Genomic DNA, 23,610 nt, shown 5'->3' with positions numbered 1-23,610 from the left:
AAGTCTGACAAATTTATCGCTTTTTGATAAAAAGAAATAATTTTTGGTAAAGAGTTCAGCAGCATTTATCATTGGGGCGATATGTTTCACAGTAGATTTATTTAAGTCTCCATTTACACAAGTGTATACTCTAATTGATTTTCTTTGCTTCCTGTCACCATGTTTACGATAGAACAGAAGGTATTCATTGTAATTTCGCTTTTCAGAAGTAGGGAGAGCTAGCACTGTCGAGACCCAACGACAGTATCGGCAGGAATTTGACTTTACACAGATACTGCCAGAGGCTGAATAAAGACAAGTTGTGATAGTGGAATTTCTCATGAATAAATAATGAAGCATTCAAACCCTAACCATTGTTTAGGACCATTGTCAGGGTGTTAACCACACACTCCATACACACCCACTGACCCCTGTGCAAAGTGAAATTTTGTACAGAGGGTTGAAAATGGAGCAAAATCTGGAACCTAACTGTGAAATTAATCATGGATTTCATGTAACTGATTTATGTTTTCATATTCAAACCACCTTCAACCAAATTGTACACTATTCAGCTATTACTCATATCAATGACAGTGTTATCTGATATATAGTTTATGAATTATTAAGAATCAAAAGTGGGAAATGTTTTTTGAAACACCTAGTATGTTATATTCTTATACACTCTGTACATCATTATGATTATTACTCGTCATGGTGACCTACAAATTTTACAAGCTATATGCTTTTAGTTGGGTCACCCCATTTCCGTTTGTATAAGTACTCTATATTCTGTTAATTCATGCTGATATATTACTGTAATATTATGTGTCAATATGTAAACATCAATGCAATGCAATGTAAATGGAAATGAAATGGATAAATTCAATTCAATTCAAATTCAATGTAAATGTAAATGAAATGAATAAAAATTCAATTCAATTTAATTCAATTCCGGGCAGCGACACTACCACCAGGCTTTATGTTATATACGGCACTGACGTAGAGAACCAGAGCGGGTTGAACCCGCTCTGAAGAGAACAATCCCACGCCCTCAACGGATTATTATCAAAATGGCCACCTTTGATTCCATAATGTTGGGCCACGGAACTCTGAGTTCTGTGTGTTGGGCCCACTGAACTATATAGAGTTCAGTGGTTGGGCCAGGCTATCGGCCAGAGTAAGCCCACTTAGCGCACTACGTGCGCTTTATCTGGTAGATAGAGTTCAGTGCAAGAAGAGCGTGCGCTTCTGTCCAGCATGCAGTATAAAGCAGCGAGTCGGCAGCGAGTTAGTGCAATTAACAAGCGCGCTGCTGCGTGTTGGTATGTAGTGTACTGCGCATGTCCGATAACGGAGGATGATCTCTCAGCGCGGATTTCAATTTGCAACGATCACAGTGACATCAAAGGTAAGTTTTGTACTAATTGTTATCATATGTAATTTCGTGGTCTTATGAATGAAAGGAAATAACTGGACCTGGGCTTTTTTTCTTTTCTTTTCGCCGTGATGTTGCGTTAGTTTCACTGAAGAACAAACTTCGTTTTTTGGGGGAAATACTCTTAACAAGTTACAATTATACGGTACAGTATACCACTCCACCAGTCCCATCCTATTGCCAGTTATGTACAATTAATGTATGTTACAGTATGTGTGGTTTTGGTTTAGAATCTAACGCTAGCTAGACCTAGCTAGCTAACCGCACCAGCGACCCTAACTGCGAAGCCTCAACGTGCAGCGTTGGGGCTGTGCCGTTTTCGCATTCAGATTGAGGAGTTGTACAAAACGGTGCCGTTTCGGCGTTATATTTCCTTAATTTTTCAACAAAAACTACTAGGAATACTTACATGGGTCGATTTAATAAACCTAAATGATTAATTTCGGCGACTGTGTGATGCATTTCATTGCTTATAGTGCAGAAAATGTTGTCTTTCTAAGGCGAATATCTTCAGCACGCTGTGAATGTGGCAATGGAGTTATTCGTGACTGTTGTTATTGCTCCCGCTCAGCTGCGAGGCAGCCGCCAGGACCGCGCCTTGCGGCGCGGTCTCCGGGGCTACAGCGACCCTAACCCCGTCGCGGGGCGCTGTAACACGTATTTGTCCGTATGGGGACGCTGCTGCGGTTACAGCGACCCCAACCCGTAATACAACGCCCCGCGCCGGCCCGGGGTTAGCTAGCTAGCTAACTAACGTTAGCACAGCCCTGTCGCTGTACACAAATGTCGCTGGCGCAGGGTGCTACTGTCACTAGATCTAGACTAGTGTTAGTAATACTCTGAAAACCAGGCTCTCTCAGCAATGCTCAGGTTGAGCATCACTCGGCACTGACAGCAGATTCAGAACTTGACCGACAAGTATGTCTAACCGTAATTCCGCGAAAAACTTCTCATTTATAATAATAAATGACATTGGCTGGGTCAGGTTTTCGCTTCTTTGGACAGACACCATTGATAGTCATTGATTCATACGCTTCTTCTTCTTCTGATTAAGTCTGCCTCCTTCAATAGACTGAAGATTCTTGCAGACTGGTGCTATTTACATTATAATACAATTTATTTACAGATATTTACAAGCACATAGAAAATTTGACGAAAATAACTAGCCACTGTGATCAACCGTTAGACAGTTTCGAAATGATCCCACAGATGGCGCTGAAACAATTCATGGCTATTGCGACGGTTTGAACTGTTCTGGTTCAACGCAACTTCGACCCAGTTGCAGTTTCCCCCGCATAAAAATGATTATTTTTTCCAACCTGGTTTTCAAACCAATCTGGAAAAAAATATAACGTTACAGGATTAATCATACAATCACTATATCGGTACACTTACGTTTATTGACTAAAGTACTAGTGAGTTGTTCGAGCGCTAAATTTAACTTGGTAATATTGTATGGAGCATTTGACTTGCCGCGCCGTAGACATTCCTGCGGTCATTTTTCAAATGAAGGCGGCGATGAATTGGGGAGCGCTGCAAAGAAGTGGGGGAAACAACCAGAAAACAGGAGGAAACAGTGGAAGAGGTGAGTCAGAATGTTGACTGGTTAATCCTGTATATATTTTTTCCAGATCGGTTTGAAAACCAAGCTGGAAAAAATATAAATAATAACCATTTTTATGCTTGGGGAACTGGGTCGAAGTTGCGTTGAACCAGAACGGTTTAAACCGTCGCAATAGCGTATGTATCAATGGTGTCTGTCTAAAGAAGTGAAAAACTGACCCAGCCAATGTCATTATTATAAACGAGAAGTTTTTCGCGGAATTAGACATATACTTGTCTGTCAAATTCAGAACGTGACTGTGAATGGAGTGCCGCTAATTGCTAATTTAATAAGCTCGACCAGACGTCATGCTGTGGGTTGTGTATACATGTGTAGTTAATTAATCGCTAATAAAATAGAATAATAGAACTAGTCCAACAAATGCAAGTGATTTTGTAGAGCTCTTCTTGTTCTAGCTTCTTCTTCTTCTTCTTCTTCTCCTCCTCCTCCTCCTTCTCCTCCTCCTCTGCCTCCGTCTCCTTTTCCTTCTTCCTCTCCTCTTCCTCCTCTTCCTTTAAATGCAGCGTGTAGCTTCGACCATACACCAACGCAATGGCGGAAATGGTGTCTGGATGACGAGGGGTGTTGTAATTTAATTTGTATGCGATTTGGTTGAATTGATGTTGCTCGCTCTCTACCAGTCTACACATACAACATGTTGCTGCCATATCAATTGCACACTGATATAGGATCTGTCTAGATCCTATATCAGTGTGCAATTGATATGGCAGCAACATGTTGTATGATAATAATCTTGGCATAAGGGTCTAGATCCCTTATGCCAAGATATTATCATTAGGCACTTTCAGGATATTACATGTCAGAATCAAGTTGTGAAGATTAAATAATCAATTGCATTTTGTTAAATTCACAAAGATAAAAACCCAGCAAAATATGTGCCGTATAATATTTAGTGATTTGCTGAGCCTGAGTGCAGTGTGTAGCCAGTAGTAGGGGATCTAAGTTTACATGTAGGTCAATGTAGCCAATAAGCAAGTAAATGAGTAATTAACAGGTCATCTTTCGGTTTTGTATTGTATTGCTACGCCCACAAAAGGGAAAGCTTTTTGTATGTTTTAGAGTTAGCTACATTAAGTTTACAATACTCTTGAAACCTAAACAACCCCATCCATCCCCTTCTAGTAAACTAAAGACAGTATTAATTAGTAAACTTTTCAGGAAAAGACCAGACTGCCTGGGGTGTGAGTTTAGTGTATGAGTTTAGTGCATTACATTGCTATGACATGACATGATCAAACCAATTTTGACACATATTATTTACCAGTTTTTAGTTTTAATTTTGGAGAAAAAAAGGTTCAGCACATATTGAAACCCAACTCAAAAGCAAACCTTGAAGAGTTCCTCCACCCCCTCCCCCCCCCCCCCCCCCCAAAAAAAGAAGGCCCTAGACTAATGTATTTCAGGAAAAAAAAAAGACTCAACAACATTCCGGAAGAAAAGACTCAAATTATCTTTTAAATGTATATTTCATGTTACTATCTCATCCAATGATTTTCAGATGAGTTTCACTATTATAGTAGGCACTTTTCGATTTGCACGTTGAGCCAGGCGTCACCGTGGGTTGATATATTTTTTATGTACTGCGCATACGTGAGTGTCGACCCTCGGCTCATCACCCAATTTTCGAACGCGTCCACCCTGGTTATCACCGTCCACCCAAATCACTTGCGCCGCTCAACCCGCCTTATCTATGACGTCACACTCCTCTCACGATAGACGAAATCATGTGAAAGAGCGCGATGACTCTTGGGAAATCTGTGCTCAGTTCACCTGTTTTCCTATTTCTTTCGAGAGAATATAATTACCTGAAAGCTTATGATCTTGATACGTCACAGCAGCAGCGCTGACATGCAAACTACAGCCTCTGGTACCTATAATGTACTTTATTTGCCCGCTTTCGTTGTTCTGCAATTTGCCACTGCATACTGTAGTCCCATACATGCATTTACACGTAATGCTGTACGCAATTACCTCTCGGTGCATGGCCTGGTGCAGTGCATTTACCTTGTATTCTTTCCATGCATCATGTTTTAAAATCCACATAATTCATCCCAGGATACCTATTCGGCATCTAGTCAAAGACAAAATAGATATTACAAGTTAAAAAAAACAAGTCACAAATTCTGCATTATATGCACCCAAGGCACAGGTTGCCTCCTGCACACGTCACGAGACGTGACGCCCGAAATCAAAATGTTTTTAGCAGCGGGTCAACGTACAGACGTGACGCCTTGACATACTCTTGCACTCGGCGTCACAACCTTCATGTTCACCCAATCGAAAACTCCCTAATATATCTCTCAGTTCTGAAGTTATGTTTTTTATTCTAATGTTGGGACAAGGAATAATATATGACCATGCAAACTGCAGAACATTACCATTGCCACATTTGGTGATCACCATCATCGCATGAAATGTTTTACAGTGCACTCCCGTTACAACGAACACGGTTATAACGAAATTGCGTTATAATGTAAAGTAAAACTTCTGGTCCCAAAATTATTGACATTAAAGTCTATGGTACAAAATTCGGTTATAACGAACACGATTACAGCGAAATTTTTGTTACAACAAAGTCTTTTCCGAGCGCTACTGACAAAGAAAAACAAAAGAAATGTGCTCCGTTATAACGAAATGCTGATAGCTTTCGAAAATACGTAGCGGAACAAGCATTTATAGCGTCCCTGCATGGGCGAACGCTCCACATTAATGTGTGTTCGCTCCGTGTGTCACGCACAGTTTCCGAGGGTAGCTTGCGTTATTGTAATACAATAATCTGAAATTAGATAACATTATTTTATTCGTTTTATTGTTCTGAAGGTTCTTTACAAAACACACAGATTCTGATACACCTAAAATGTCCGTTAGTTTGGAAATGAAATAAGGCTGGTTATTACAAACATTTTGGCATGATTTCAATTTTGTTATCAACAAGGTTTGTTAATCCGGCAATGAAATAATGGTTCTTATTACGACAGTACGTTAATCGGAACATTAAAGGACAAGTTCACCTTCATAAACATAAGGATTGAGAGAATGTAACAATAATAGTAGAACACATCAGTGAAAGTTTGACGAAAATTGGACAATCGATGCAAAAGTTATGAATTTTTTAAATTTTTGTGTTGGAACCGCTGGATGAGGAGACTACTACAGCTTGTGAGTCATATGCCTACAACAGTATAAAGAAAATGTAAAAGAAAATTCAACATATTTTCACTTTTCTCGCATAATAAAGGAGCTCTTGACTTGACTCTTTCTAAAGGCAGGGGGAATAATATTACCCATAACATTTGTCGGTAACGAGTCAGGGGAATGTGTATTTTTTTCAAAAGATGGAATTTTGTGAAATTCTCTTTATATTTTCCTTATATCGTTGTACGCATGTGACATCTAAGTTATTCATACACTGCAGTAGTCTTCTCATCCAGCGGTTACTGCACAAAAACTTCAAAAATTCATAACTTTTGAACGGATTGTCTGATTTTCCTCAAACTTTCACTGATGTGTTCTACTAATATTGCTACATTCTCTCAATCCTTATGTTTATGAAGGTGAATTTGTCCTTTAAAGGTCAATAGCACAATCAGGGTATGCAAATGCGTAACAGGGTAAAAATGAGAAAACTTGGTGAAAATGTGTTTTTTGCTGTTTGTTGTAGCTGAGTGTTCAAATTTTCATTTCATGTAAAGAAAGAGTGAAAATTTTGCATTTAACTGCACATAAATTAGCATTTTAATTAGGGGTGTCAAATTACATTGAAATGACTAATATATTGCAAAAAATCATTTTAAAAAAAAGGAGAATTTTTTTTTTCATCTGAAATTGCTTTTAGATATTCCTTTTAAATACCCCTTTTATTCACCTCTAGCACAAAGGCATGACATATCACAAAATATGAATTAATGTCATATTTTCACTACTCAAAATTGATGATCAATTTCGTAGGCATTACTTTGAATTCATATAAAACCACTTTTATATATTTTATAATATTTCACTTTTGCCAAAGTATGAAGAGGTGAAACTTTCAGGAATAGGTAACAAACATGTACTGGTCATTATTACAAAGTTTTATGAAATTAGGGCTGGTATTTTATAAGATATGGTATTTTTCATCAAAAAATTATCTGTACAGTTTGACCTTGAAGGTGAACATAATGTTTGGATCCATTCTCATATTTGTAAACACAGATAGAAGAATGAATATGAGATTTATGATGACTTGAGTTGATATCCAAGTTGTGACACTCAAACAATGACATATTAAGCCAAAATACTATGTTTTTACTTATTAAATGATATCTTTAAGAATTGAAAAAGCATTGAAATAAGAACACTGAACACTTATCATATGACCTTAATGCAGTAGAACATGGGCATGGATCAGTCTTATTTTTCCTCAGCAATTTGTAAAAATATAAAAAAGTAAGTTCTTATTGCTCAAATTTGCTCAAATTTTCACACAATATATTACTACATATATGTACAATTCATCGCTAAAAAAGCAAGGATATTCAATTGGGGGAAAAGATTCAAATAGTAGTCAAATTAGGATATACCTCACTGGAAATAATAGAAAAACGGCTGCACTTATTTTCCTCAGCATTTGAAAATGGCTCGAAACTCAAAATTGGCTGAATATTTATTGGCAAACAGCACACCATATTGTAGTGTATCTTTGAGCAGTACTTCAAGGAAAAGCAGAAAAATAAGCTGTTTCTCCATGTATAGCTGTACAGCATGGGTTAAAAGGTCACAATGTCACAAAAATAAGCCAGCATTACACTCCTACCATGACGGGACTTCAGACCTCATAACTTTCTCCAGCAGAAAGGACCACTGTTTTTTATTGCATGCAAGCAATGCCAGGAAAAATCCATTGATTTGATACCAAACACATAGGGGTAGACTTAAAATTCGGACCTCAAATCTTGATTTTACATATTAAAAGTTGTAAAACGCTTTTTTTAATGCATTACATGGGTTTTCGGGCACATTTTGGTAATTAATCTTTGATAATTGATAGTAAATGAGAAAAAATTAGCTATTGTATTACCAAATGTGATTATTGATGTCTCAGTATGCTGCATGTGAATTTTGAAGTCAGTTGGTGCATTCTTTAAGAAGTTACAAAATATTTTTTTTAAAGTGAGAAAGTCATGATTGCATACCCTGATTGTGCTTATCACCTAAAAGAAGAAGTTTTGTTAATCCAAAAGTGAAAAAGGTGAGTCCACTAACTAAACTTAAGAAATATAAACTTTATTATCATCTTAAGATAACCGGACCTTCAAAATAACCTTTCTCATTTTTTCTTTTGATTAACAAACCTTCTTCGGAATAACGAACCTTACTTCATTTTTGGATAAAAAAAAACTTCGGGACAACGAACCTTCGGAATAGAGAACCTTTCTCAGTTTTTGATTTACAAACCTTCGGAATGACGACCCTCATTTTGTTTTCCAATCAACGAACCTTTGGAATAGTGAACTTTTCTCAGTTTTTGATTTACAAACCTTCTGAATGACGAACTTCATTTCATTTTCCGATCAACGAACCTTTGGAAAACGAACAATATAGTTTTATCTGAATTATGAACTCTCGGAATAACGAATCTTCGTTAGAGCGAAGCTTGAGATGAGCAAACCTTCAGAATTCAGGGAATGGCGAAACCTCAGAATAAGGAGCCTTTGGAATAACAAACTTTAGTAAGAAACGAACTTTGGAATAGCGAACTGTAACCGAATCCTAAACCATCATTTCCTATACATGTGTGACAATACAAACAACTTTATGCTCTCTTTTAAATGTAATATATAAACGAAATTTAAAAGGCACCATCCCATTTAAAGGGGTCGTATAGTTTTGGTTGAGACCTAATTTCAGGTTTCTAACATTTTTTGGTGAGATAATCAGAAACCTCTTATGAAATATGAAAGAGCATGTAATTCTATGAGGAATTCAACGTTTATTTGATGAAAATTGGTTTTGAAATGGCTGAGATATCAAAAAAGAGCGATTCTACTAAAGTGTGGGACCCACACTTTATCACGATTGCTTTGTTTTACTTTGTTTTTGGATGTTTCAGTCATTCCAAACCCGATTTTCATCAAATGAACTTTGAATTCTTCTTAAAATGGTATGCTCTGTACTATATAATAAGTGTTTTCTTGGTATCTCACAAAAAGGTAAAAGCCCAATTCTCATCTCCACCAATACTGTACTATCCCTTTAACCCTAACTAGGCCGGGGGGGGGGGGGGGGGGGGGGGGGGGGGACCCATGTATCGCTAACGCGAAAAGCTATTGCCGCGACATTTCATTACTTTTTTTGTATGAGTCTCCCGCATCTTTTGACACCAAATTTGCGGTGCCCGGGCACGTGGTTCCGAAGTTGCGCATAAATACGTGCATGTCAGATCAAAAATTACTCAAACACGTGAATTTACATGTATGTACAATTTCAATGCAAACTGTGCTTAACAGGCAAATTTCATAAAAGCATGGTTATTTTTGGGTTTAATTGATTAAAATCAATTAATTGCATATTTTCTTGTTCGGAACAATGTCGTGGACAAGTTTCATCGAAAAAACAAAGAAAAACAAAGTTGAACAAACAAAGAAATTTAAAAAACAATAAAATACTTAAGAATTTCTTTCTGGTGGCACAATTTTATTTCCTTCTATTTGCTCAAGACACTAAAAAGAATATTTACACAAAAAATGTGCCCATTTTGAGCTTTATTTAGTGATTTACACCAAATTGTCTTATTTCATGCATCATGATGCATAAATTAGCATAATTTAGCATAAATGATAATTTTGTTAAAATTTAACTTCGTGGTACTTTAGATTACATCATAGGCAGTGTGTGTGCCAATTTTCGTCGCGATCGCGCGGTCGATGGCTGAGATCTGGAGGGGGGCCCGGGAGGCCCCCCCCCTCCGGCTCTATGATCTTCCTAAATAGCCCGGCCTGGTTACGGTTAACATAATTTTCCAGTGTATGATTAGTATTCAACAAGTATTATGATATATGCATTATATATTGTATTTGTTCTTTGTTATAACAAAAGAAAACTGCTGGTCCCGAGCATTTCGTTATAACGGGAGTGCACTGTATTCCAGGAACCAAGTGTTTTGATGACAAGCAAGAAAATACTGTAAAACACAATATATTTGCGGCATGAAAATTTCGCGAATTGGAACTCGCAGCATGAAATTTTCGCGAATTGCCACTGGCATCCAATGCATAGTGTGTAGGCAAGAACTTTCGTGTGCATTTTAATTTCGCGAATGTTGGCACTCGCGAGATTCGCGAAATTAAAATGCAGGCGAACATTCCTCGTTTTACAGTACCAAATGATGTAGAATTATGACAATTTGTACTAAAACTGATGACCAAAAGGACTGTATTGACTTATTGAGTCATGTGCAGTCATGACCAGTGATTTATATTCAATTGATATGCATCAGATGACATCTACACCGCAAGGAGAGGCCAGAACTCCAGTGAGCCGAATTGCCTCATCGGCTGGCAGCACTTCAGACTACATTTCACCAACCACAAAACGTAAGAGAAACCCCTTAGCCAGTCAGTCATCAATCCTCACCGATGTTCCTGATAATGACGATGCAGCGGAGAAGCGGCAGCGGAGACACTCTCGGGTCATGGACATGAAACGTCTCATGCAGAGCCCTTGCTCATCTCCCTCTGACAGGTAGAGCATTATTCTTCTACCAAATCATGATATGTTTCCTACTTGAAATTGATTTTAATGTTTGCTTGTGAGAAAGATGTGCACACATGCAAATACATGTAACAGAAAATAAGTCTTTGTCCTTCCTGAAGTTGTAGCGTGGGAGGAGCCTTACAAAAATGTTAAAAGAACGCTGTTGTTCAGGGATATTGGAAGAGCTTTACCTTTGAAAGAAAGAGCTGAAGAACAGCTAGGAAACAAAATGCTACGCTCTTTGAGACAGCTGGCAGGGCAGACTGTGTAGAAAGATGCACTCAGGAGAAGGCTTCACTTCAGCTTTCATAAGTGAGCCCCCCCCCCCCAAAAAAAAAAAAAATAAAAAAAATAAATAAATAAATAAAAAATTGCCATTGTCTATGCACTGCACAGTATACATTTATGTCCCCCTGAAAGTGAAATATCTCTTCATGTCCTAAGGGCAGAGAAAAGCTTCCCTGATATTATAGATATATTTTGCCCATAGAGATGTTTGTAATACAAAAGTATCTGCCAACGTGGTCTGTGGAGCCTCCCTGATTTTGATGTGTGAATGTCAGCAGCCTACTTTTGCTTATATACCTGTTTGTTAATAGTCATCATAAAGTTGAGGATGTTGAGATTAAACTGGCAAAAGAGTATTAACAGTGGGGAAATGAAAATTAAATTACATTGTACTGAATCACTCAGGAGTACTGTATTAGTGTGAATTTTCATATTTTCAATTACAATTGATCTGTGTTTTGTGCTCTTTCACAATGTCTTTGCTATTTAGGAGAAGATCACTTCCACTTAGTGGACTTTCATCTGGCCAACTGACAGAGCACTATTCAAACTGCATTAAGTTGTCTGCTGAAAATGTGAGTCCTTAAATGCAGATTATTCATTAAAGAGAAGCATTGAATATCTTATAAAATTCCAGTATGTAACATTATATACCACTACTAACTCCTAATGTAGAGTAAAATCTGTAATTTTGATGGGGGGAGGGTAATATGGCTCAAATTCAGAATGGAGGTTTCACACAGATTTTTAGAAGTGAAAACATGTCTTTTCCTCTGATGTGACAATAGTATAATTTTCATTCTGTAAGGCAGCATATTGCACAGTATTGTATTTCAATATTCTGAAATGCAAATGAAATCAATGTTGATGTATTCTGTGTTTTTCGTCATTCACACAGAAAATCAATTCCACCGAAGGTGAATGAATTTTGGCACAACTTTAGAATGCAGATTTCACACAGATTAGAGAAGTAAAAACATTTGTTGTCCCCCCTGATGTGACAGTAGTGCAATTTTCATTCTGTAAGGCAGCATGTTACACATTTCAGTATCCTGAAACATAAATGAAATCAATGTTGATGTATTCTGTGTTTTCCTTCATTCACACAGAAAATCAATTCCAAGAATGCCTTTGGTCTCCACCTCATTGACTACATGGCAGAGCTCCTCAAATCAAAGCAAGGGGAGATGACAAATTTCCAGGTAAGTTTAAAGCAATATAACAATATCATTTTCTGTGTACTCTATCTGAAGATCCGCTTGTTGCATATCAAATGCAATTTTGATGCAGGTGCCTGCTGTAGATGCTGAATATGTTGTATGTGTTTAATCTTTTTTAGTGTCGTGAGTTGAAAAAAATTGCAAATTTACAATGCTCCAAGATATTGACGTCCAGGTGTGTGAGTACTAAGTATGAGAGTGATGTGTGTACATGCAACATGGGCAGGCAGCAGCTACACATAGATACAACCTATCCAGCTGTGTGCACATGCATAGCTATATGCTGAGCACATGCAAGCAGTGCAATATTCATGTTCCATATCGCAAAGTTAACCACCTGTGTAATTGTCTTACAACTCTTGATTCATGAAACATTATGACTGAAATGTCAAGCACCTACAGTACAGTATCAAAATGATGTTATATGTATAATGTATTGACTTATTACTGTAGGTATTTTAGAAGTTTGGGGGTTGATATAGCAAAGTGAACAGAAACATATTTTGAGTGATTTCTTGCTCTTAGTGTTTGGTTATGCAAAAACTAAAATGCTCACACTGGATGTGTTTCATTGACCAGCCGCAGGTCAACAAGTCAACAAAAACTAAAAACTCAATAATAAGCTACAAGGAAATGGTTTTAGATATAGTATAGTAGACAATTACTTGAAATAAACCCTTGATCTCCATTCACATGAACACACAAAGAAAGAAATGGTCAAATCACTTACATGTGATTCTTGAAATCTTGGTCTTTCACAGAAATTTTACATTCACTTTCATCATCACTATATCAGGGCTCCACACTAACTTTTATTTTTGGTGGCCCAAAGGCAAACATCCGCCCTTTTTTGATGGCCCAATCAGGCCACCAAAAACTTCATTTCTGAAATTTTGGTGGCCCGACGTGCATTTTTGGTTGCCCCGGGGCCACTGGGCCACCGTTAGTGTCGAGCCCTGACTATATATTTATATATCTGTAGAAGATAAAAAAAATAACAGAAGAAACCTCAAAGTAGCTCAAAGGGGATGGCTAGTAACTGATCAGTGGGAATCAGTGGGAATGCTGGGGGATGACTGTTCCAATCCTTGTGGGATTCATTTAAGAGTATATTACATATCTATTGTTGTGTGAAAATTGTTTGCTTCACAATGGTCTCATATTCAAGTAATGTGCAGTTTAATGTTTCCAGGTTAGCATGCCTTTGCAGTGACGGGGCATTGAACTGCACATTACTTGAATATATGAGACCATTCTCAAGCAAATAATTTTCACACAACAATAGATATGTAATGTACTCTTAAATAAATCTCACAAAAATTTGGAACAGTCATCCCCCAGCATCCCCACTGATTCCCACTGAGCAGTTACTAGCCATCCCCTTTAAATTTAGATTTTGTTTAACTTGTACCTCTATGTCAATCTGTCTACTTGAGTTGCAAGAATTCAATGCTGGCTCTGTTAGTCAAAACATTTCTGTTGTGCCAAAGTCAGTTTATTCTGGTGTGTTGTCACTGATTTACTGATTGTATCACAGTCAGTATTGCGTATGACAAGTGTAGTTGTGCCTAGTCATGTCCAGGTATAGAATACCAGGTTTGATTTGATGGCTAAAATCGTCCTCCCCCAACATGGTCATCCTTTGCAGGTTGCCAGCTGTACTTTGGATGCAAGTGCCAAGATCTACGCAGGGCGAGTGGATGCCATCCATGCTGAAACCTACAAGATGCTTGGTGGTCTCGGACATGATAGGCAGAGCAAACGTGAGACAGATTTTTGTTGTTGTCTTTGTTTTTGTCTGTCTTTGCTTTTCGAACATCAAGGTCTACTCTCTCATGGAAGGCAGATAGCTGCTGTTATGTTTTGCTGCATATCTTTACTGAATAGTTGACATGTGTAATGGCGCACTTTGGGCCAGAAGAAATTGCACAAAATAACTATTGATCAAAGTTCATGGAAATTATTATGCTTTTCTACTTTCCCTTTTCATGAGATGTTTTGAGCAAAGAAAAGACAAAATGTCAATGCGGATTACAAATTACAGATGACAATGATATAATGTATACAGAATACAGTGATCTTCACTGATAATAATACCTGGGGATGAATTCAACAATCTGTTACAATCAGATTATCATGGAAAGCAAACTTGAGGTAATGAGGGACTTTAATAGTCCATTTCCAAATAATCTTGGAATACTGCTATATCAAGATTCAAGATTCAAGATTCAAATCATTTATTATCATGCACTAGGGCATAAAAATCTTCTCAACAGTCTCCATTTCAAAATTTCACATGTAAAGGAAAATAAGTATATATGTATACATAACTGAAAGACAAGTAACATAACACTAGACAAAGTACATCAAATACACATATTATAATAATCAAAGTATTGCACTTTGTCCCAGCATATGTACATGACTTGTGTCTAATTACAAAAAATTCTGATTTCAGCAATTTATCTCGGTAACCTCAGTCAGTTAATGAAACTCAGCTAATGAAAGCAATAAGCACGCATGGCTCGGGACCCCATCCGCCCAACACTCAAAAAAAAAAATACATGCACACCCATAACCGCCCATACACACACACACACACACACACACGCACACACACACACAAGCACAAACGCACACACACACAAACACACCAGCACCTACACACGTCTCATACACGCCCACATCACACATCACTATATGGTCCAATAAAGTTCCACTGGATAAGTGATCCAACATTTTTGACTGCTGATGATCCACAGGTGGAACAGGCTAAAATCTTGTGTGTGAAATACCCCACACAGATATCAGAAATGCTTGCTCAGTTGCTTTCAGAATTTAGAGTTACCAGGCCTCCAAATGTCAGTCTATAAATCCAAAATATGCTGACATCCAAACATACAACATCCAAATAGCAGGCAATGATAAGCCTCTCACTGGCAAGATCCTAAGAACTCTCATGGCTTAGGAACTCAGCCCATGTACCGTATGTCCCAAAAAAAAATTACAATGGGGCCCTCCACAACGATATCTTTACAAATAGTGAATAAATCTAAATACAAATTCAGGGTATGAAACTATAACTCATCGCCCACATCTTTCAGAAAACCCCATTCGATTTGCTTCAGTGGTCAAAGAGAAATGAGGAATTTTGTAGAGGATGTCGGGAATCGCTTCTGTCCAAATTCTGTCTATTATTCACACACAAGAACATTGAATTGCTAAAATTGGAAGAATCAGACTCATGACATGCTTTACAACAATCCACATTTCTCTGTGACTGTTTAACCAAATTGAATGGAGTTTTCTGCAAAATAAAGCTAAAATGTTATATTTCAAGACCCTAAAGAAGCATTAAAAAGAATAAATCATATTGGGTGTTATCCATGCGAAAATCCGATTGTAATTTTTTTGGGACAGACTGCAGTAAGTCGCCCCAAAAATTACAATTTGATTTTCGAATTGATAACACCCAATACGATCGACTTGTCTAAATGCTACTTCAGGGTCTTGAAATATAACATTTTAGCTCTATTTTACAGAAAATCCCATTCAATTTGGTTAAGCGGTCACAGAGAAATGTGAATTGTTGTAAAGTATGTCATGAGTCTGATTCTTCCAGTTTTAGCAATTCAATACTCTTGTGTGTGAATAATAGACAGAATTTGGACAGAAGAGTTTCCCGACATCTTCTACAAAATTCCTTGTTTCTCTTTGACCACTGAAGCAAATCGAATGGGGCTTTTTGTAAGATGTGCGCATTAAGTTATAGTTTCATACCCTGAATTTGTATTTAGATTCATTCACTATTTTTAAAGATATCATTGCGGAGGGCCCCGTTGTAATTTTTTTGGGGACATACTGTATAAAGTATCAAAAGTCTAACCTTCTACAAGATTCTACCCACAGTTATGACTCGTTACCTCACACACTTTGTTCACACAGCTTTGATTGCAAAGACTTGACCTACTTCAGCAAAATGCCAGCCTACACACACACACACACACACACACACAATACAAACTATCAGTGGGGGATTCTCCTTTATGACTTCTTGACTAGTTTTGTAAACATAGACTTCTAGTGTATTCTCCCCAGCCAAGCATAATCTAAAATATTCTAAATCACTGTGACATCACAGGTTAATTCATAGACATTCATAAAAACTTTGATACATACTTTGAGAAAAATGTACTGACAAAAAGAATAGAATAACATCTTTACACAATCTAAATGATGAAATTAATTGTATTATGGGTAATTATTACACATATGTTGATGTAAACTGTGCTACACTACACTGGGAGCATAGCCTATTCAGTGAAAAATGATATTTAATTCATGAATTGATGAAAGTAAATTGCATGAGTAGTCTATTTGAAATTAGAAATATCACTCAAAGTTGCTTCTGTGTCGTTTTTCCAACCTCTTAGTAATATTGTTGATGTTTAATAGTGTCAATGCACCAACTTCCTTCAGTAAGATTCTGTTACACAAACTCTAGCTGCTTATACTGTATGTGCTCGTATTGAAGCAAGATCCTACTCCACCTGTGTGGAAAGCTTGTACAACCATTTACTGAAAGTATATATATGCAGTTGAGAAGAGTTCATATTTTGACCTTTCCTTGTGTTTTGGCAGATTCAGAGGGAGATGGGCTTGATGGTTGTGATGATCCTGGGTCTCAGGACAAACAGAAGAAGAAGAGAGTGAGTCAATGGTCCCAATTGTTACCATATTGTTCATTACTCTTAATTCTCCAAGCAATATGTCCCCCTCCCCTCAGGTTTATTTTCTATTATTTCATTAAAGGAAATCTGGGTGCAAAACAAAATAGGAATCTACCTGAGTTAGTATTGGGATATATTCCTTGGAGACAACCCGTGCACGTTCATATGATAACATTTTGATTGTAGTCCCACTCTTTCTCAGTAGCAGAATTACTTATGTCATCCTTTGAACACATGAGAATGCAAAAAAAAAAAAAAAAATGGACAAACTGTAGAATGCGTTCATGTATCAAGCTGTCTTGCACACAGGATGCATCCTTTTCATGTGATTTTTAAAGAAGGATTTCTTTTTATCTTGTTTTATTTCTGCTGGTTTCCTCAAACCATACTCGGACTCCTACAAATTATAACTTGTGTATTCCCTTTGTGTCTATTTGCTTCCTACAGGTACGTCATTCCAACACATTGGAAACCAACCTAAAGAATATCAATGTGACTAAGCTGGATCTTGGTTTTGAGGTAGTTATGCTAAATTATGGTTTGTTTTTTACTTTTAGGTTAAAACTATGATTGTACTGCCCTGCCAGTATTAAAGTCTACTGTATCAATCCTGAAAGATGCCAATAATGCTTGCATCTCTGAATTTTTCCTCAATGATTTCAACCCCAAATTGGAAGCAGCTGTAAAAATGATTTGTTTTGAAGGCATGTACTTATAAATCTTATTCTAAAAGTCCAAATTTATAGGGTATTTTGTATTGAATTTTAGAATGGATTGGGAGTTCAGCAAATTATGTATGTAATCTGGGGAAGATGGGGGAAATATCTAAACTTCTTCGGTTCATAATAAGATTTTTTTTGAAGTGCTAAGAGCTGGATTTGTTATGGCCTTAAACCAAATAATAATATGTGTAAATCAAATTGTTATTGGCTGAGTCTCATTTTCCATTACAAAATGAATATCATTTTTAACTAGAAAAGCACTCTGAGAGCGCAGACCTCCGCCAAGCATGCAGCTCATTTCCACCACTGATCTTGTTCTTCCATAGAGATATAAGTGATTTCAACCGATACGTACAATGTACTTTTATATAGCATTGTGTGCTGAAAGTCGCCCGATTTCCCAATATAAGCCTTTGTTACGTCATAAACCCCTAAGCTGCATGGCGTGCCCCGCCCTGCAGAATCTGGAGCACGCACTTTCGTGCGCGCATGCAAACCTCAAATACGCGCAGCCCGAACTCCCAAGTTCATTGACCCTAACTGCCAAAATATCAAAAATCCTTCGTATATTCCCCAAAAATTCTCGGATCACTACCAAAGTTTAATCATCTGTTACTTGTATCATTCTAAACCTTTCCTGCAAGTTTCATCCAAATCCGTTTGCAACTTTTTGAGTTATTTTGCACACGGACAAACTAACTAACTAACTAACCAACTAACTAACTAACTAACGAACATACAAACAAACAAACAAACCAACCAACAGTAACAAAAATATAACCTCCTCCCTAGGCGGAGGTAAATATTGAAACTTAAGCCTTGTGAGTGTGTGATGGACTCCTTGCTGTGAAAGCAAATATTGCAGACTTTACAATTATCTGATGAACAAAGATTTTTCTTTATGTTTCTTTTTAAAAGCCTGATCCACTGTTCCAGCGTACCTCTGCTGCATTTGATGAGGGTGGCTCCTTTGGACTCCTTCTCAACCACCTCCACTGCAGAGATGATGGTTGTGAGCTGCTCCTGGACTCCAACACTGTCCTCAGCCCAGAGGGGGAAGCAACAAAATCAGACATTGGAACACAGACGACTGTTGACATGAGTGACGTCAGAGGTGAGAATATTTCAGGGCTTATGACCAATGGCTGTTCAGGAAATGAGAATTGACCATAGGAAAAGTAGTACCATAAGTCTTTTTGCTTCTACTGACCCCTACATGAGTACTGACTATCTGATTCATTTTATTTTGCCCTCTGGCTCTTTCTGTTGATTTTGTGTGCATAGCTGTACTCAGCCTTCCAGTAATAACTTTAGTTCAATTAATTATATGTATTTTGCTAAAGTGGTTCCAGGGACAATCACAGCTCATCTTTGGATGTGATGAGGTCATAGACAAAAAGGTATTACAGAAATATAACATAACTTATCCTTATATACTTATTGGTAATACACGTATAATCTTTGTATTAGTGTCACGCTGGAAATACTACTGTGAATGGTGGGGATGATATTAATCAACTCTTATAACACCAGGACAACTGACTGTTTTCTGAAACCATAAAATCTTGACTTACCACATGTCAGATATGCGAATGTTCTCATGAGTCTTGTAAGAGCAATAACAATACAAGAGAAGTGGCAGTAGTGATTGTTTTCTGATTGTTTCTTTGTGTTTATTTGTTTTGTGTAGAAATCTATGCTGGAGTGTCCCTTGATAATCTGCAAATATGTCCAGAGTTTGCCACTTTCGAGTTCACCAACTGGAATGATGACTGTGAGGTAAGACAGACAGAGCTCACCCTGAATATATCTACCTTTGCATGTGTGATATAATATATTCAATATTAGAAAATGTAAAAAGAAGTAACACAAATTTTCATGCATTCACATTTCCAAATCGTAAATATACTTCACTGAATCTTGACCTTATCCTGTTTTGTAATCAGTTCAATCAAATCTAATTTTCTTTTTAGAAGAGATGAAAGTGTAAAACCTGTGCAATCATTATAGCAATAATTCATTATGACTGTAAAGATAAGCTTGCCAGTGACATTAGCAAAAATGGACACGAATTAGTCATGACAGAAAACAGGTATATAAAATCAATTTAGTTCTTCTTGAAGAAGTGTAGAACCAATGAAATATTTTGTTGTCTTGACAGCAGAAGATGAGTCTACATTTGGCCAAACAATATCCCACATAATACATGTAAAATGTTGACAGTCAATTTAAAAGGCACTCTCCAATTTCAATGTTTCCACTTTTAAGAATCTTAACTGCATGGATTCTGTATGTCACCAGAGTCTCTAATATTGAGCAAATCTGAAGCCCCCAAATGGATCAAGGTTGAAAATAAATGCCATATACTTAAACAAAAAGAACCAACCAAACAAAAATCTCTTAGCCACTAGATCATCATGGTCCATAGATAGTAGTGTTGGAGTTTAAACCGTTCAGTAAATGGTTTAACAACATGATGATATTTGGGCATAATAGTGACCACATAATATTAATCAAAACTTGTATGTTGAAGTGTTTATCGTGCATTTGAACATTATTGTCATGCAGCTCAGTCAGCAAAGTTTGTCAATTTCAGACATTGAGCCACCACAATGTTAAACATTAATTGCCTTTAGGAGAGGAAAATAACAACTCAGCGCCATTTTCCCTCCTCATGTAGGAAAGAGCGTCTTCGATGCTGACCAAGACAGCATCCAGCAGCGCCCAGGCATTTGATGTGGCAGCCATCCCTGAACCCCTTGAGGAAACAACTGATCACGCGGGGATGGATGTCATGGGAGGAGGCGATCCCATTGAGGGAGGGTTCAGCGATGATGACGGGGACTGTGATGCACCAATGGACCAGCCCTCCATGTTCATCTCAGATAACTCTGCCACCACCACCACCACAGTTGGAAGATCTGGTTGCAGGTATTCTTTTTGCTGTCATCAAATTCTATGTGCTTTGAAGTTTATAAATTCTAAATATGAATGATTAAGTGTTTCTTCAGATACCTGTCATATTTGTATAGTCAATCACTCACCATATTCAAAGTTTTGTTTGTTAATTAGACATGAATCAGTTTTTGATACTAGTAGAAACTGTCATACAGTTTGTAGCTGATAACCAAACAGTATATATATATATTGTCAATCACTCACCATATTCAAAGAAAATAAACTTTGTTTGTTAATTAGACATGAATATCCATTTGAAACTTGCCAGACTTTGTGTGTACCTATGTAACTAGTAGAAACAAAGGATTCATAGAAATTTTAGCTGGATGACAGTAAACCACAGATGGGAGCATGGCTTCAGCTGATAACCAAACAGTTTGTGATGATAATATGATAAAATCATGCATGTATGATGTGCTTTAAACTTAATTTTTATGCCTTTTTGTTTCCATCAGATATTACAAAATAATACTGCTCACACCAAAGTGGACAAGTCTCAGAAATGTTACAATCAAGTCATATGTCTGTATCATGATATCATCTCATCACAGTTCTGTATCAGTGAACACCGGAGGAAGTCTGTGTCTTCAGCTCTCCCTTGCCCCCACGGAATACTCATACTTCAACATGGACATTCTTAATACGTGGGCTGGGCCACAGCACTGGAAGCTCAAACCAAAGTCCAAAGGTATCGGAATGTTGAAAGCTTTTGCATTTTCTTTGTGTCTTGTGTAATAGTGCCCCTAGTAGATGCGTTGCCTTCTTGCAAACTTAAATGGAAATTCCCAGTGACATTTTCAAATGTCTTTATGTCTGTATGTTTGGAAATTTTCTGTACAGTCTATTACAGGTTGAGGTTTTCTCATGCAACCAGATGTTGGAACAAATTAACAATAATTACAGCAGTAACAGTTTTGTTGCAAACAAATTTTTTTTTTTTTTTTCAAGATAATTTCTCAGGCTTGTATGGAACAGTAGAATTGCATCTCAAAGCTGTTTCTAAGTAGCATCATCTCTTTTGTGCATTATATCCTTTGAATGATAGATCAAGCAGCAGATGAGGGCCCCAAGAAGGCAAAGTCTAAGAAACCTCTCTTCAGGATAAACTACGATGAGCAAATCAACTTCGAGAACTCTTTCAGTGAATCCAAAGTAAGTGACAGCTTTTGATGAAAGCGTTTTGGTGTCTGATTCTGATGGAATGAACAGTGAATAATATCCAATTCACTCCTCTCTCAATGCAAATGTAAAGCTGTAATTATCCTGATACACAACATAGAGTATGGAATGTCTTCCAGTTGAACAAGAAACACATATTAAAAAAAAAAAGAAGGAATATTAAAAAGATCAACTAAGGCAATTTGCTATTCTGTGCAATCTCAACTCATTGATTAGACTGTTGTGTACTTGATATACAGTATACTGTTTGCTTCTTTTGATTTTAAGAGACACCTTTGAGGAATCAAATATAAAATACTTTTTTTTCCTCGGGGAGGGGGGAGGGGTGGAGGAGGGAAAGATGATGGTATTTTGTCAAGCCTGTTGCTATGTCATCAGTGTTGTACATTTTCTTGCCTCAAAGTCTTGCTCCACCTCCTTCATTTTTGTTCCTTCAGGCTGCCACTACCCTCTCCCAGGCAACCCTTAACAAGTACAAGAAAAGTGAGTTGACATTGCCTGACCATGACAACGACTACAAGCCTGCCAGTCTCTTTCAGATGTTCTTGAGGCCAACATTTATGGTAAGAGTTTCAGTAAGATATTGTCCCAGTTAGTGATTTTGGACAAAACTGAGAAAACCAAATGAAACATGTAACATTTTAGCAGGAAGTTTGAATACCAAATGATCAGTACTAGATTAGCTTTAGCTGCACAGCAAATGTTTGAAGAAATGTTGATATAAGCCCCTGTTAAAACCAAGTTTGGTGTCTAGGTCATGTGACTCTGATATTTCTTCACTACCACATCTCAGCAGAGTCCAGAAATGTCTTGATTTCATGAATTTTCTCATGTTAGCTCAAAATATGTCAATGATGATATCAAATTATTGCTCATCCTTCAGTACATGATGCATCGTTACCTCCATCAGATTCTAGAGAAACTTGCACTCCATTCACTTATTTATAAAAGGAATGAAAGAGCTGAGCAATGACCTAAAAAAGATTAACAAATGGCTACCACTTATAAAATCAGTAGCTGACTATGTGTCTTAGAGTTTACTGCAAAAACACTACATAATATTATTATTTCACAAAATGGCAAAAAATAATGACCAGTGTGTGAGGATTTAGTAAAAGAAATTTGGATTTCTCAAGCAAGATTCTCTGAATTTGTTGGTGATGTCACAAAGAGTGATGAAAGAGCTGAAATGGAAAATAAAGCATTGAGACAAGATGTTTCATTTGTATGGCATTACACTTATCTCATGCGGTGCAGGTCAAACGTCAAATGAACAGCGAAGGTAATGATTTGATTGATGACGGGATTGAGGGCTACGACTACAACAATGAGAATGACTGTGCCAACTTCTGTCCCGCTGCTGGGGTTTGTGCTTTCCTTTGTTCATTCCCAACCATCCTATGTGAGAGCTTGTTAGAAGATATTGGAATGAGTGTGGTGCTACAGCACAGTTCCATGCCATGTAAAAATGGCTTTGATAACGAGAGTAAAATGAGATGAACACAATGATACAAGTGTAATCAAAATCAGACTTGAAATAAGAAACTTATGGAATGTTAATTTTTCACACATTTTTCACAAAATATTGTTATTGGTTGCTACCACATATATATGCAAATCGGCTGAGGTGATGATGTAATCTACTCACAGCTATACCATTATTAGTTTGTGCACAAATCTTGTATATCATATTTGGTCAATAACTTAACTATGAGAACCCTATCCTCCCTAAGATTCACCA

At 37.3% G+C, this 23,610-nt stretch overlaps 1 protein-coding gene across 2 annotated transcripts in view; it reads left to right on the top strand.

Annotated features, from left to right (window-relative positions):
* The first annotated feature begins 1,350 nt into the window (after positions 1-1,350).
* Positions 1,351-23,610, top strand: part of LOC139727774 (condensin complex subunit 2-like) — a 28,904-nt gene continuing 6,644 nt past the window's right edge. Inside the window, exons 1-14 of one of the 2 annotated variants that reach the window (XM_071638751.1) lie at positions 1,351-1,387; positions 10,516-10,760; positions 11,551-11,635; positions 12,170-12,262; positions 13,929-14,043; positions 16,922-16,989; positions 17,458-17,529; positions 18,651-18,846; positions 19,423-19,511; positions 20,413-20,663; positions 21,242-21,378; positions 21,736-21,842; positions 22,307-22,432; positions 23,127-23,234. In XM_071638751.1, the coding sequence (XP_071494852.1) occupies positions 10,516-10,760; positions 11,551-11,635; positions 12,170-12,262; positions 13,929-14,043; positions 16,922-16,989; positions 17,458-17,529; positions 18,651-18,846; positions 19,423-19,511; positions 20,413-20,663; positions 21,242-21,378; positions 21,736-21,842; positions 22,307-22,432; positions 23,127-23,234 (1,692 nt within the window). In that variant the 5' untranslated portion in view covers positions 1,351-1,387. Of the gene's footprint in view, positions 1,388-10,364; positions 10,761-11,550; positions 11,636-12,169; positions 12,263-13,928; positions 14,044-16,921; positions 16,990-17,457; positions 17,530-18,650; positions 18,847-19,422; positions 19,512-20,412; positions 20,664-21,241; positions 21,379-21,735; positions 21,843-22,306; positions 22,433-23,126; positions 23,235-23,610 lie in introns of those variants that run through there. The other variant, XM_071638750.1, reaches the window with a different exon arrangement.

The sequence above is a fragment of the Diadema antillarum genome, unplaced genomic scaffold (assembly GCF_040938485.1).
Source record: "Diadema antillarum isolate AM-2024a unplaced genomic scaffold, OU_Dant_1.0 seq00000150_RagTag, whole genome shotgun sequence".
Lineage (NCBI taxonomy): Eukaryota > Metazoa > Echinodermata > Echinoidea > Diadematoida > Diadematidae > Diadema > Diadema antillarum.
Note: the sequence above shows the minus strand (reverse complement) of the source record. Positions and strands in the feature narration are given on the sequence as shown.